Raw genomic sequence first — 15,214 nt, forward strand, 5'->3', positions numbered from 1 at the left:
GCCAACAATCTGTAAATTGTTTTGCACTACAATAGGTCTTTGATAAAGGTAGCAAGGGCAAATGTCAGAAACATGCTGTAAATGCCCCATTTATGAAACTGTTTTAGCTTTACATATTTGTTACAGTACTACTATTCTTGCCATAATCCCAAATTAGAGTGATCTATTTGATGAGATGATGTAAAACCGAACACTAAGTACAAACTGGATCCATATTAAAAGTTCAAAATGTGCAGACTGAAGGACTTGTATCATGTTGGGTTAAATCATAAAGACACTTTAATACTAAATTGGAGACAGCCCTGGCCAAGGACATTGTACTGTTGGCAACAGCCCATTGTATCCAGAATGTTTAAAAAGATCAGTAATGCGGCTGAACAAATAAATAATATAGTTTACATTAATAAAAGTCTAAATGAAACAATAAGAGGTAAACGATGTATGGAACGTGGATTTGACATCAGTTTGCCCAAAGAATATACCATCAGAATAGTCAATAAGATCTAGTGTAGTTCTTTGAATCATACACAAACTTCTCATTGGTCATTATAGATCTGTTAACACCCCACAGAAGGCAGTAAATCATATTCTTCTTCCAAATCCAAGACCGTTTCAAGAATGTTATCATCATCTGCTGCTTTTGGTGCTTCCGGCTTTGCTGTGGCTGGATTGCTGCAGTTATCTTCTGCAAAGAGGGACAGGGCTTCCTCTTTGAGGGGGGATGCACAGACTTTGTTTAACATATTTTCGAATTCCAGCTTTCCTGTTAACTCTTCAATAGTCTGAATGCTTGTGTGTTCTGCAGAAAACATAATTATATTATACGATTATGGAAATTTGGGTAAAACGTACATGTCCTTGATTCACAATGAAATTGAAGCTTGGATTAGGTATTGTGAACACATCAACTGTAACATTCACCTTGCTGGCGCTAATCCATACTTGGGGGCATATCTACAAGGCACGGCAGCAGTATTATCGCCGCTTTAGCGTCCGTTTTCGGACAAAAAGCGGCGATAATTCTATCGCCCTATCAGCATGGACACACTAACGTGTGAATCCATGCCTTCGTGCCCATTTTATTAGCGCCTCGCATCACTAATGAGATGCGAGGTAGGAGTTCCCGACTGAAACTCAGCGGGAATAATCGCTAACACGGCTACTCCCTGTTAACTAGGAAATCGCTAACAGGTCTAGCGACATTAAAAGTAGCGCTAACTGGGTATATCACGGGTTCCTTACGCCTGCTAATTTCCAGATTTAGCTATATGTTGTATGGGAGGTGGATCATAATGCTAAATCCACTTCTCCCTATTTACAATGTTTACTCTGACTCTTTGTTATATCGCTGGTAATTCTGCGATATTTCCTGCTTATCACCGCTATTGCCGGGATTTCTATCGCCTCGGCGATTCGCGTTGTAATATATCTAACTGCATTCCATATCCAAAGTAGCCCTAAGTCTCTGGGCAAAGACATGGAGATACCATCTTCTAGCACGCTCTCATTTTCTACTCACCTAACTCTCTCATACTCCCTTTTCTCATGTCATCCCTTTCTCAGGCAATTCCATTCTTTGTCATACCAAATTCCTTTCAACTTGTTCTTCCTTGCCCAACCTCTCCATCTGTCTTCCATAACCGCAGCAATCCCACACCCTCTCCCTTCTGTGCTGCACCTCACCCCACAACCTACTCTCCCTCTCACTACACTGCCCTTTCCTTCACCCTAACCTTACCAATTGTCTCTCGCTCTCCCTCATCATACGTCTCTCACCTCTCTCTAATTTCCTGGCACTTCTCTTCCTCTCTCAGATCCTTCCCTCCTACTCTCACCCAACTCTTACCACCTCACCCTACGCCCTCATATCTTCCTAACATTTCTTCTTTTCCTCCCTCTATTTACCCTCCACTCCTTCTACAGGGCATATTGTACCCATTCTACCCTCTCTCACCCCTCCCTCACGTTCTCCCTAATAACTATTCACCATACTGGTTTTCAGTTTCACGCTTTATTTCTCTTTACCTCTGTCTCTCTCCCTCCTATCTCTCTGACCTCTCTCAACCTACCCTATACCATGGGTCACTTATTTTCCTCCCATAAAATCCCTTCCTCATAACTCATAGTGTGCCACTACTCGACTCACCCTCTACCCCGGCCCACAATGACCCCAGTTTTTCACTACTGGCTAGACATAGAAGTCCTCCTTTCATAACATTGATCTATCGGCCCTCCTTCATACTTATGCCAAAAAGACCAATACAGTTTAATCACTATGTGTGCCACCATAGTCTGCCTCTTGGTACCCTTCACTGTTGCCATATATCCATATCAAACTCACCCGGCAAAACATTATTGTCCTCCCACATTCTATACCTAGTGTTGCACAAGTGATTGGCTTATTTTAATAATTTGTACAGCCAAACGTATTGCAGTAGCTATCTTAGTGGGAATTCAACTTTTAGAGGGCCAAATTAAAACAACTATATCGGCAACACTGTTTAAGAAAAATATAGATGAAACTAATAAAACAGCTAAATATCTCAAGGAAAGTCTTTTAGCTTCTAAAATCAAGAAGTTTCAAAAAGATCTTGCACGATTTGCATGGGAAAAGGTCTATCAATATACCTCAGACAATTACACATCTCCTGAGTTTAGTCAACAAGGTTGTAGTTTTGGGTCTGACTATTTTTCTTCTGGATCTGGCCACTGTAACACCAGATGTAGGTTCGTGGTCGAGTTATTCAGAACCAGAAATCGGTAATACAACTAGACCTATGACCAAGAAGAGAGGTTGTGGTAGGTGGAGAGGAAATCCTGACTACAATTTTCAACAACAATGGTGCCTCCTCCCCCCTGGGGTATCCTACACCACCACAACCACTAATGGCACATTTTCAACCACCCCAACCATTTTACAACCCTTATTTTTTAGGGCAGGGACGTGGGAGGTCCAGAGGCAGAAGGAGACATCAGACCCAGGTGCATTGGAACCTGCCCCCTTTCCCGCTAACCACACCCAGCATGAGCAAGTTAACACTACAACCGGGGACAAGCAGGGAAACGACTTGATTGTCAACCTGAGTAAACACAACCTCCGTGTGGATGAATTGGCCCTACTCAATATAGGACTCAATTTTGTGCCCTCACATGCAGGTGATCCTTTTGTGATCTACCAAGAACTATATCAGTTTTTTAGGAAGATTCAACAGGATTTTTTCTTTTCTGATAAACAGAACATAATGGCAACAGATCAACTGACCAACACCACCTTGTGTAATAAATGTACATTTACGCCGCCTCCACATCTAATACCCGCGGAGGTTATCACCTTTGAAAAGGCTGTTATGCAGTATGTGAACTCGGGCCTTTCGATGACAAAATCCTCTTTCTGTAATCTGTCTAAAAGAGAACATAGGGCACTCCTCAATCTCAGCTCTGACACTACCATAACGATCAAGCCGGCTGATAAAAGCAGTACGATCATTGTTATGGACACCACCTCCTATAGAGATGAATACCGCAGACAGTTATCAATGAGCAGTGCGTATCACCTTCTCAAGGCTGACCCTACCAAACGCCTCATGGAAACCATAACTACATCAGTTACAGAAGCGAGGGTGAATCACTAACAAAGAAGCTGCATTTTTGGTTAAAAGGGATCCTGTTATCCCTTTTTCTATGTTCTCCCAAAGATTCATAAAGCCCAGAGACCTCCAATGGGGCATCCAGGGATAGGCTCATTACTTTGGCCTCTCTCCCAATTTGTTGATTTCTTTCTACGCCCATTGGTGCAGGACATTCCAACTTTTCTACAAGACACCAAATCTGTCCTTAATGTGCTTCAGTATGTTGATTTGTGTGTTGGAGAAGTGTGGCTCAATGGTTAGAGTGGCAGACCCGGATGCAGAGGTCTAGCCCGGGACCAGGGTTCAATTCCCCGCCTCGGCGGGTCTTGGGCTCAAAATTCCACGGACCTGATAATTCTCGCCTCGGTGCCTATTCCAATCATGGAGTCCCACTCTGCAACTCTGGGCAATAGCTTGCTTAATCTCCACAACGGCCCCCAAATGCTAAGGATGCCTGGCCTCCACCTTGGGGGTGCCCAGGAGTGGACACCTCACAGGGAAAGCCAGGATGGGTTCCACAGCGGTATTCGTACAAGCGCCTTGAGACCCTTGCGGGTGAGTAGTGCGCTATTCAAGTATCAATTTACATTTCAACCAAGACACAGATTTTCTCGTATCTTTTGACGTCAAGTTATTATATACTTGCATTCCTCTAGATCACACACTGAAAATAATAGAATCCCTATTGAAATCACCGGGCATTGATTTCAGGACACCGATTCCATTTATTATGAAGTGTGCGTCACTTGATAATAAAGAGAATTTCTTTCAATTTGAAAACAAATTATTTCTCCAAATCTCCGGAATATTCCATGGGTAGCACATTTGACCTAGTCTAGCAAATCTGTATCTCCATTCCATTGAGACAGACTTGATTTTGACACCTCAGAATCCTTTTCAGTCTAACATTCGCCTATGGAGGCGATATATAGACGACCTACTGGTAATCTGGAGGGGCACAGAAGAAGGCCTCATGTATTTCCATCAGTGGCTTAATGATTGTAACACCTACCTTAAATTTACTTGTGGTTTTAGTTGAGAAAAAGTACCTTTCCTAGACATACTGATTTATACCACAATTGATGGCTTAAAAACTGAACTCAATAAAAAACCCAATGGCGAAAAACTCTCTTCTTGCATATACTAGCTTTCATCCTAAATCGCTGAGGGAAAATTTACCGTTTGGTCAATTTTTACATCTGAGGCGTAATTGCACAGACATGGAGAAGTTTAAAGACCCTGCACAGAATTTAGAACATCAACTTATAGAGCGTCATTACCCACGGACTATCATTAAGAAATGGCTGAAACTCGCTAGAAATAACAACCATGAAGCTCTTCTTGAAGTACGCCCTCAGAAGGAAACCATTGATTGCTTGATATGTGTGAGCACATTCAGTAATAGATTGAGCTTGATTCAGAAATCCATTAACAAAAATTGAAAGATCTTAAGTAAAGGTACACATTCCTTCCCATAACCTATGTTTGCCTTTAAAACGTAGCTTGAGTTTGAGGGATTCATTGGTACATACTAGACCATGCACTAAGCCTGCCATAATTCAGACTACCATTTAGGCTGCACAACCTGTGAAAGGCCAATTTCCATGCGCTTCATGTAATGTCTTGCACAGATGACACATACTACATCTATTAATACAAGGGACAGACCTGCAGTGGAAACTACCACACAAATTGTAATTCCGATAACTTCATCTAATTTATTACTTGTCCATGTGGTCTGAGATATGTAGGGATGACGACAAGGAAGATCAAATCATGTATCTCAAAACACAAAAGTACAATTTGTTGTAAGAAAACCATTAGTAAATTAATGACACATTTCCATTAAATGGTCCAAATGAGTTGACTTGGACAGTTTTGGACAAACCGGACATTCTGAAGGCCAATGCTTACACAACACGATTTTTGTTTAAGAAGGAGCAACGTTGGGTCTTTAGACTAAAAAGTGATAGTCAAGGACTCAATGATGAGAGCCCCTGATTTTCATTGTCGTGCATGTAGTATTAATCCATTATTCAACGGGAGTACTGCCAAAGTGGTCACATTAAGGTGCTCTCTTGCACAATACACTTATGAGCTTCCAGCTTGTTCGTATTGTGGAGACATAGTTTTCACTATGATGAGATCCCCTGGTTTTTCCACTTGCAATTATTATAGTAGAACTGCAGACATGACCAATCCAAATACTCACTTGCACAGTACATTCATAAGATCCTGGATCGCAACATACATATAAAAGTCACAAAATTGTTGAGTTCAAGGAGACTTTTTAGTTGTGGTGTTTTTCTCGTTTTTTACTTCACTGATATGGCCTTTTGGCCCACTGACTGTATAAATGATCTGTTTTTTCTTCCTTTTATTGTTTAGAGACTAGATTGTAAGCTCCGACTACAGCTGGTAGTGTAGACGCCAGCTTAACTACAATTCCCATGGTCCTTCTTATGAGCATGTTCTGACTGATGTGTCACTGCCCTCCCTAACGTGCACGTCTCACGCAACTAGTTGGAGGGCGCGGTTTGATACATACACGGAAGTTTATCTGCGGCTTCCTGTACATCTGTGTTTGCGGACGGGGTTATATTTGGACCGCGTCTTCCGTTCCAACAGGTACGCATAGATTTTGCTTTTCCTTTGTTCCAGATACTGAGGTTTCATTTATTTTTATTTTGAAGAGGGCTCTGACCATTGCTCGTATTTGTGAGCATGATGCTATGCTGTTATACTTGGCATCTTTTGGCGTGTTTCCCCAGAGTTTTTGCTTTCTGACCTCTCGGTTTTTTACTCTGTTTTTGCTGGCATAGCTTTACTGCGCACTTTTCGCACTGCTGATCAGTGGTAAAGTGCAGGTGCTCCTTTAGCAAATTGTGTTATGGATTGGTGTTTCCATGATTGGATATTTGATTTATGTGTCAATTCCTAGTAAAGTGCACTGCGCGTGCCAGGGCCTGTAGATTAAAATGTTGATAATGGGCTGCAGCGCTGAATTGTGCCACCCACCCAAATAGCTCATGAATGTGATTCTGGCCTGCCATGCAGAGCCTGTGCGCAGTCTAGTACTGTCATGTCGACTTGGAATGTGCACCCACTTGCCAGGCCCCAACCTTTCTATTTCTTACAGGTCAGCGACACCTAAGGTAGGCCCAAGGTACCCCTGTGGGCAGGGTGCAGTGTATGTGAAAGGTAGGACATGCCCTGGTGTGTGTGGCATGTCCTGATAGTGAATTACTGCCTATGTCGTTTTTCACTATTGCAAGGCTACCTGTTCCCCATAGAACAAAATGTGAAGTTTGTTTATAACATCTTAGAAACATCACTGGCCCTGGGAACTTGGTAGGAAAATAAAGTTAAGTATGCCTTAACTCAGAATCTAAAGATGCATCTTTTAGTGAAGGTGATTTTTACATTCTGTGTTTGAAAATATCACTTTTAGAAAGTAGGTATTTTCTTGCTCAGTGTGCCTCTGCTGGAATGTGGATTGCCTGTCAGAGTTTTGGATGACAAAAGGATGGGGAGCAGGAGTGGCTCAAGATAGTCTAGGTGGGTCAAGGAAGGGCTGAATAGACCTGGGCTGCAATTAGGAAAGTGGGAGGAGATTTCCTCGCACCTCGAAGGGCCTGGTCTGCCTCTGACAATGCAGTCTCCACCTCCTGCCAGGAAGTCACACCAGAGAAGGCAGAACTGGTTCTGGCTGGGCCCAGACACTCTCTACCTAAGAGATTATTGGGGCCCAGACCCCTGAACTTTAGAACTCTTTTGGATCAAGAAGACTGCCAAGAAGAAGAGCTGGAGAAGCTGTGAGGAGGAACTACGGGCTAGGGATCACCTCTGTGGCGCAATATCCCAGAAAATGGCCCTTCTCGACTCCACCAGCCCTCGGGATTGGTTGGCATCAACACAGCGATTCTCAAGTGCCGCTTAGCATCTGTCCCCGACTGTGACGACGCTAAGTGACGAATTGAAGAGCCGCTACTATCACAACCCTAATAGGCGCCCTGCTGGAAGAAAACCCCTTCGCCAAGGCCGCGCACCTAATTCGAACCTGCTGCACCGAGAGCCATTGTAACCCTGCAGCTGGTTAGGGAGAGCGACGGATATCGGAGACTGGATATCCCCACTAAAAACAACCAGAACGGAGGCCTCTGTTCGTGATGCGAGGAGAGGACCTTGAGCAACGGGTGTCCTCTCTTCTTGCGGCTTGATCAGAACAGGAGAGACTTCCCCCTCTTCTGGAGCTGCCGGTTCTGGGTAGGAGCTCGGTGATTGCTTACAGGTGAGAACGGAGCTGAGCGGTTGATGTTCTTCCGCAGATATGGAATGGTGATCTTTCCGTTGCCAGCGAGCATTGTTTGGGCGGCCTGACCCTAAGATGTCGCCCATTTGTGAGGTATGAGGAGCGCCTCACCTTTGCCCTGTGGGCCTGCACAATGGAGTCTTGTAGCCTGGACACGTTTTTCAGATTCGGGGCCTGTTGTTTATTGGGATTGATCTATTGCTGGGCCATTCTCGCTAACACCAATTTTTCTCATTGGTGCTGAGCCTGTCCCCAAGATGGTGCCTGGGCTTTAATAACTTGGAGTTTTTTACAAGTAATAGGATTGTAACTGTTTCGTGACTGTCCCTGGCCATTGTGGATGCTTTTACTGCTGTTTGGGAGGTGCGCTTCATTGGAATGACTGATTTCTCCTCCACGGCGATCTTTGTGGGAGGGATGCCTGTCCCTAGATGGCGCCTTTGACTCTGTTCTTGACACTTTCAATCAGGGCTGTGGCCATCTGTGGTGCTCCAGGCTGGGAGACTCTTTCAACTACATTGCCAGTTTCTTGGTAGACTAGCCTGCAGAGTTTTTGCCATACCCCTGAAATGGAGGCCGGAGTCTGCGTGCTCCTCAAATCGAGTGACCTGCGTCCAGCTGGGGAGAGATGAGTACTGGATAGCTGGAGGTTGAGTCAGGCAGCGTTCCCCAATACCACCGGAGTCTGGTGTGGCTGATGGAACTTTGATGATGCCCTCTGGTAGAAACCATATATGTTATACTGAGAGCAGTGCCCGAGCAACATGGCCGATTCCCGGTGGAGCTGTATTGGCAGCTATAGAGGAGATTGACTTTGGTTTCACCCCCTTAGCCGTCACCTACCCAGCCAGACATTGGACATTGATTTTCCTTGTCTCTCCACTGTCTCCTTTCCCTCCCCCGCCCTTTCCCTCAGTGATCCTGCGGATGACTCCCCTTTCCAGCCCCACATATTTGTTTTTCTCCTGCACCCCTGTCACAAACCCTCACCCTCCACCCTCCCTCATGCTCCAGATAACTTGTATATGTTTTTATTTTACGCTATGGTAAACAATGTAACTTTGTGCAAGTTGTTCTCATGTAAAGCGCTCTGATACCTCCGGGTCTAGCCAGCGCAATATAAAACTTTCAAATAAATAAAATACCGCTTTGCTGTGTTGGCCTGCAGTGGCTGCTTCCGTCTTGGGCAGTGAAAGGACGGGACTGAACTTTCTGCAATCTACTTTTTTGAGTTTCTCCAAGGGCTTGAAGTAGAGCTTGCCCCCTGTTCAAGAAGTCTCAGGAACAGCAAAGACTTCAAGCTCATCTGCCCTCAGCACTGGGGACTGTGTGTTTTGTGCTGCAACAGAAGAAAAGCAACCCGACGACGTCTACGACGCCGCTGCTGAATCCGTGTCCTGAAGGCACCGCACAGGGCATCGCAACCCTGGTCTCACTGACAACGCCTGCTGATGACGCCACCAAGCCGCTGCTTGCACCGCGACTTGTGGGCATCACACTCCGTACCGCCTCACTTCACGACGGCGCATTGGCCTCCCCGACGACGATGCTCCACGCCGAAATCAATGCTGCTGCTTGCACCGTGGTTAGAGGGCACCGCTCAGAATGTTTCACGACGCACCTCCTCATCCTGCACTGCAGCCATGGCCTACTGACACCGGCGCCATTGACTCCAGTTCGTCAGCTGACGTCAGCGCTTCAGTAACGACGCTGCCGCTGCTTGCACCGTGACCTGCCAGCACGTTGACGAGTACCGCCTTCATCTCGCACCGCGACCCTGATCTCACCGACGAGGCCATCTGACACCGCCACTGAGCCGCTGCTCGCAACGCGACCTGAGGGCACCACACGCCGCACTGCTGCACTTCACACCGCAGCACAGGACGCCTGTCGACGCCAGCGCTCCTGACTCCAACAGAGAGGAGATCGACCTGCAACGAGTGTGACTTCGAGGGCCCGACGACTCCTGCGGACGCTGTGTTTTCGGAAGCTCAACGAGAGGTCGCCGACGCTCTACATTTCTCAAAGGTACTGTTTGCGGGTCTTCTCGACAACACCGTAGTGGCCCACGACCCAGCGGTCAGCCAGAACAGTTTGGATTTGTTTGCTCACAATGCCGTGATAGCTTTGGATGGAGCTATCGACATCAAGGAACTGTTTTTAAAGCGTATTTTGATAAAGTAAGATTTTTACAGAGTACTGTATTGTGGATTTCTTAATCGTTTTTGGTCTTGTCTTAAGTATGTAAAATATTTGATATTTTTTTAAACTGGTGTGGTGTCCTTTTGTAGTTCTTACACTGTATTACTGTTGGTTATGTGCAAATGCTTTACACACTGCCTCTAAGATAAGCCTGACTGCTCGTGCCAAGCTACCAAGGGGGAGTGCAGGGGTTAATTTAGGAGTGTAACTCCCTTATCCTGACTAGAGTGGGGGTTTCTTCCCGCCTTTGGCAAATGCCCTAGCCAACCAAATATCCAATTTCTAAGAGTACCACATAATGTTTTACCGAGCACAGCTTTATGTGACTCGTTTCCTTCATTTTTCATTTCGAGTCACCACTGCCATTTGCAATATCAGTACCGTTTTAAGAGCCATTAGTTTTCCTGTTTTAATCAATGTATTTAATGTTTAAGCTAGTTGAGTAACACATAGTAGTTTATTTCTCTACTTATCTTTGTGTCAACTACCATGTTCATTGCATACGCTTTGTGTGATTAATATGGACTACATTCTCTAGTCATTATTTATCACCACCTTATACACTTTTACAGAAACTGGATGCCGCCTTGAGTCGTTGGTACCGAGGCTAAAGGTATTCATGCATTCACCCGACGATTCGGGTAAGGTGCTGCGTGCTAAATTTCTAACAAATCACATTACATGCACTGTATTCTTAATTATGCATAGTAGGGGCTGTGTGTTTGATTGATGAAACACACTCTTTTTTGTCTTTCTTTTTAAGGAATTTGGCGACCAGTATGGCTAAAGTCTGAGTGACATATCACTCCACCTACTGGTTTGGTATACGAGTTCTGGTACCATTGTTTCAAGAGTACATATGTGGCTTTTGGTACTCTACGTTTTGCACTTTTTTGGTCCTGATGAAGGCCACTGCATCCCTACGGGAGCATTAGGCTGAAACCTATCGACCTTTTTCCACCAGGCTTTGACATATTGAATTCCCCTCTGTCACAGCTATTTTCTTTTAATCCTAGCCGGTGTATGCAATAATAAATTGGTTGGTATGCATTGAGCTAGTTTTAATCAACTTCACATTTTTCACTTAGCCCCCTCCTCATACCTTGCTCATCTAGAGGTTTAGTCTACCTCATTATCTCCTTCAGAACATCCCTGAGCTCCTCCCTCTCAGTGAGGGGGTTGTAGCCTGCACTACGACTAGGTTTGCAACGCGATGAGATCTCCTATGATGAAGTATGCCACCCTCGGGCAGGTGAGGCGAATCGTCCAAAGAAAGGGATACCCCAATACTTTATTGATGTATTAGACCAAGTGACCAGGTATTGTGTTTTCTAGTTATAGTGATGAGAATCGGTCCCAGTTGGTCTATAAAGTTTCCTCAGGTCCTCTTCTTTTTTGTGTGTATCGTATTGTATACAAATGGCTTCCTATTCCCTACTATTGAGCCTCTTCCTACTTACCTCTTTATTTTGTTTTTTTCACCCACTCTCAGTTCAGGTTTTTGTTTGAGGTCACCCTCGTCTGCCCGCATTATTTGCATATGCACTGCTATCCTTACCTCTTTTGCACAGCTTACGCATCTGCCCTGCAGTTCCCAGTTCCTTCTTCCTCTCTTCACTTTAAGTGTTTCACCCATTTCTCCATACTCCTGCTACAGTCAGCTTTGAAAGCATGAAAATAATGCATGACTAAAGCCAAATTCTTCAAGAATAAAAGGATCTCTCAAACTTGCATTAGCTACATCGGTTGTGTGACTCTTTGCAGGCCTTCCTATGCCTTGGTCGATCTTGTCGCTGCCCCAGCTTTGACAAATGTTAAAACAAACACTGCTGTTGCTAAAACGTTTTCTAAACTACTCTATCACAATTTCCTATGCTCTTTGTTTTCTTGTGTCCTCTAAATGTGGCTTTGAATGGGAAAGACCGTCAATAAAAATCCCCACACTGCTGCAGGAAAGTTTACTTTCCATCAAATCCTGTAGAGTATTTTTCTCGCGTTTGTATCTTACAAAACATACAAATACTTTAGCTATGAAAGTGTAAACGTGCACATAAAACGAGACCTTTAAAAAAGCATCTTTAATTTCAATGGGTATTTAATTGGCCAAAGGAAAATTATGTGGATATGTGGTCTGCAGCTAAATTAAAGTAAATGCACAACTGTCGTGTGAACAAGCCTTTCATATGCCTAATGCCTTATACTACCTCATATCTTTATGTTTTATAACTGTTTACTGTAAAGCGCTCTGATACCCTTGTGGGTCACGTTCGCGCTATATAAAACCTTTTAAATAAATAAATAAATAAATAAATAAATACACTCAAACCGGTCGACATACAGAAATCCTGAGGTTCACATATTAGGCTTAAGAAAATCATCAAGATTTAAAATTTATTTTGCATTCTTGTACTCGTAGTTCTGCTTTTCAATCAAAGAACCAAACCTGGACATGACAATTGTGTTATACAGACCTAGTAAATATTTCAAGCTGCTTCAAAGAACCATGCCAGATTTCACATGTCAGACTTAATTGGTGGTTTTGACCCTTGGGATTACTGTAAAAGTAATCAGGATTGCAAAGTGATTTGACCAAAGTATGGGAAAAGAAGGGAAGATGTAACCCTGTAGTTATTAATGAAGATACAATCAATCATAATGCTTTCAGCATGGGTGAATCGTGTGACCAACTGGAACAGGCCAATGGGTAAAAAAGGAAATCCTTAGTCAGTTTAGTGGAAGCATTGTTTCGTTAAATGGGACATTCAGATAACAAGGCAACGTTAATGTGAACAGTGTGTAATGGTATGTGAAATCACTGCTGTTAAATTATTGCTGTGTCAAGGGATGCAAATGGTGAGGAAGGAATATACTTACTTATTCGACCTGTTGCAGACAAAGCACATTGATGCTCATCAAATCCAGGGGACACGTGGAAACAATGTTAATTTGTAGGATAGACAGATCAATGGTATTTAATATGTGCAAATGGCAACAGTTTGGAAAAGTATCTACGAGGACCTTGGTCAGTTTCAAACATAGAAAAGATCTAAATTGTGCAAGATTACTACATCATGAACCAAGCTAGATGTTTCGTACTGTATTCATCAGCATAGCAGTGGCTCATTGGGAATGGGAAACGGCCTTTACAACGAAGCCGTTTCCACGAAATCTTTAACCACGCATGCAGTACAACGCATGCGTGGTTACCACTAAAGCCTTTACCACGCATACCTTTACTACGAGTTTTGTAGTAAAGGTATATGTGGTAAAGGTCAAAAGTAAAACAGGGGGGGCTTGGGGGGGTCTCCCCCCAAATAAAAAAACTCACCAGAAGTCACGTCGGGATCTGCACATAATCAGCGTCGTTTAAGAGAAATCGGAAAAAAAAATCCGTTTCCTCTTAACGACGTATGACGTCACCACGCAAGTAGTCGAGGTAAAGGTTATGCGTGGTAAACAAATTCCGTTGTAACGCATGCGTGGTAAAGGCATGCGTTGCAACGGAATTCGTTGTAACGTCATACATTCATTGGGAATTACTATGGGCAGATACAATGTGACTTTGTGTTTGAGCTCTTACATATTTGCTATGTGCAGATTGTAGTCAGATCGAGTGAAACAGATTTCAAGCAATATGAATGCCTTTACATTTAAGATTTATGGGGAACTAAGAATGAAGCCAAAATAGCAATTTAGTTGCACAACAGCATCTTTGATCACTGAGATGCAAATATGAGGACATTGGGAAGTTGTAAGTTACTGAGGAGGTGCTGACTCAATGCAGATAGACACAGAAAAGTTGTCCTTGGCAGGGGTTCGCATAAAATACTTGCTGCGACATATAGCAGAATTTACAGTGTCTGAAGTTTCTCCCACGTAAACCTAAATGCAGACCTCTGATGGAGTGAAGGTCCATGCATCGCTGAAGAACACTGCTCATTTTCGTCTGAAGACAAAAGGCACAGCAATTTCTCCTAAACCAGGGGCCATATTATCAAGAACGGCGTTAAATTTTAACACCGTTTCTTGATAATATGCCCCTAGGGAACTAAAAAAACACATAGAACCTCCATGTAATAACAGCAGCAAAAATTTACTTTTCTCTAGAAAATATAGCAGTAACATCGAATCTCACTTTTGAAGTAACCCAGATTCATGGTAAAAGTAAGAAAAGCTGGGACATCCATGCAAAAAATCTTACTAATGTTAGGAGGAAAAATCCTTATCAATTATATGTAGCTTTGGCTTTTAGTGGGAACAGAGGGGCATATTACCAAGCAATAGCGATAATTATCGCTATTGCTTGGTTAGAGACACAATTTTACCGCTGAGCTGCGGCGATTTTTGCGATAAAAAACGGCCTCAATGCATGAATAACGCTGAAAAGTCAGCGATATTCATGCATTACCGAGCTAATGCTCTTAGCCATGTTATCCACCTCCCATTGGATAACATGGCTAAGAACTGCTCAGGGCAGGTGTTAGCTTTTGGAGATATTCGCGCTTAGCGCGAATATCTCCAAAAGTTGGTAATAGGAGATAGCGATGTTAGCGACTGTTTCCAGTCGCTAACATCTTGGCACGCCCACTTTGCATGTCATTAGTGATAAATATCACTGACATGCAAAGTGGGGCCCAAGATGGTCGCTATCTCCTACTAGCTGTCGCTAACTGGTGTTAGCGACAGCTAGGTAATAGGGAGATAATTTTATCTCCGCTTTCTTGGCTTTTAAAGCCAAAAAAGCAGAGATAAACCCCCTTGATAATATGCCCCATAGAGTTTCAATTTGAGATGCACATGCTTCTGGAATACTTCAGTTTTGAGTTCCTAAGGCTAAGGTTGTGAGTCATGGGCCCTCACTTGCATCAGTGGTGTTTTCTGTGTAGTCTTGATTCCCACGTTACTAATGGGTTGTGGGCTTTGGGAAGGTTGTTACACGTGCGAATGTGCGGTTTCTCACTTATTAGCTAGCAGAAATCATAAAGAGTTGTGAATTATCCTCTTAGATGCTTAATATTTTTCACATTTTCCTGAGTTGGGCAAACCTCACATGACCTCTATTCTCAAAGGG

At 43.6% G+C, this 15,214-nt stretch overlaps 1 protein-coding gene across 6 annotated transcripts in view; it reads right to left on the bottom strand.

The window, feature by feature from the left end:
• Positions 1-261: 261 nt before the first annotated feature.
• The window catches only part of C9H3orf62 (chromosome 9 C3orf62 homolog), a 217,094-nt gene continuing 202,141 nt past the window's right edge, over positions 262-15,214 (bottom strand). For 5 of the 6 annotated variants that reach the window (XM_078661225.1, XM_078661224.1, XM_078661223.1 and 2 more), the window contains one exon: positions 262-799. In XM_078661225.1, the coding sequence (XP_078517351.1) occupies positions 558-799 (242 nt within the window). In that variant the 3' untranslated portion in view covers positions 262-557. The remainder of the gene's footprint in view (positions 800-15,214) is intronic. The other variant, XM_078661228.1, reaches the window with a different exon arrangement.

The sequence above is a fragment of the Lissotriton helveticus genome, chromosome 9 (assembly GCF_964261635.1).
Source record: "Lissotriton helveticus chromosome 9, aLisHel1.1, whole genome shotgun sequence".
In the NCBI taxonomy this organism is placed as follows: Eukaryota; Metazoa; Chordata; class Amphibia; order Caudata; family Salamandridae; genus Lissotriton; species Lissotriton helveticus.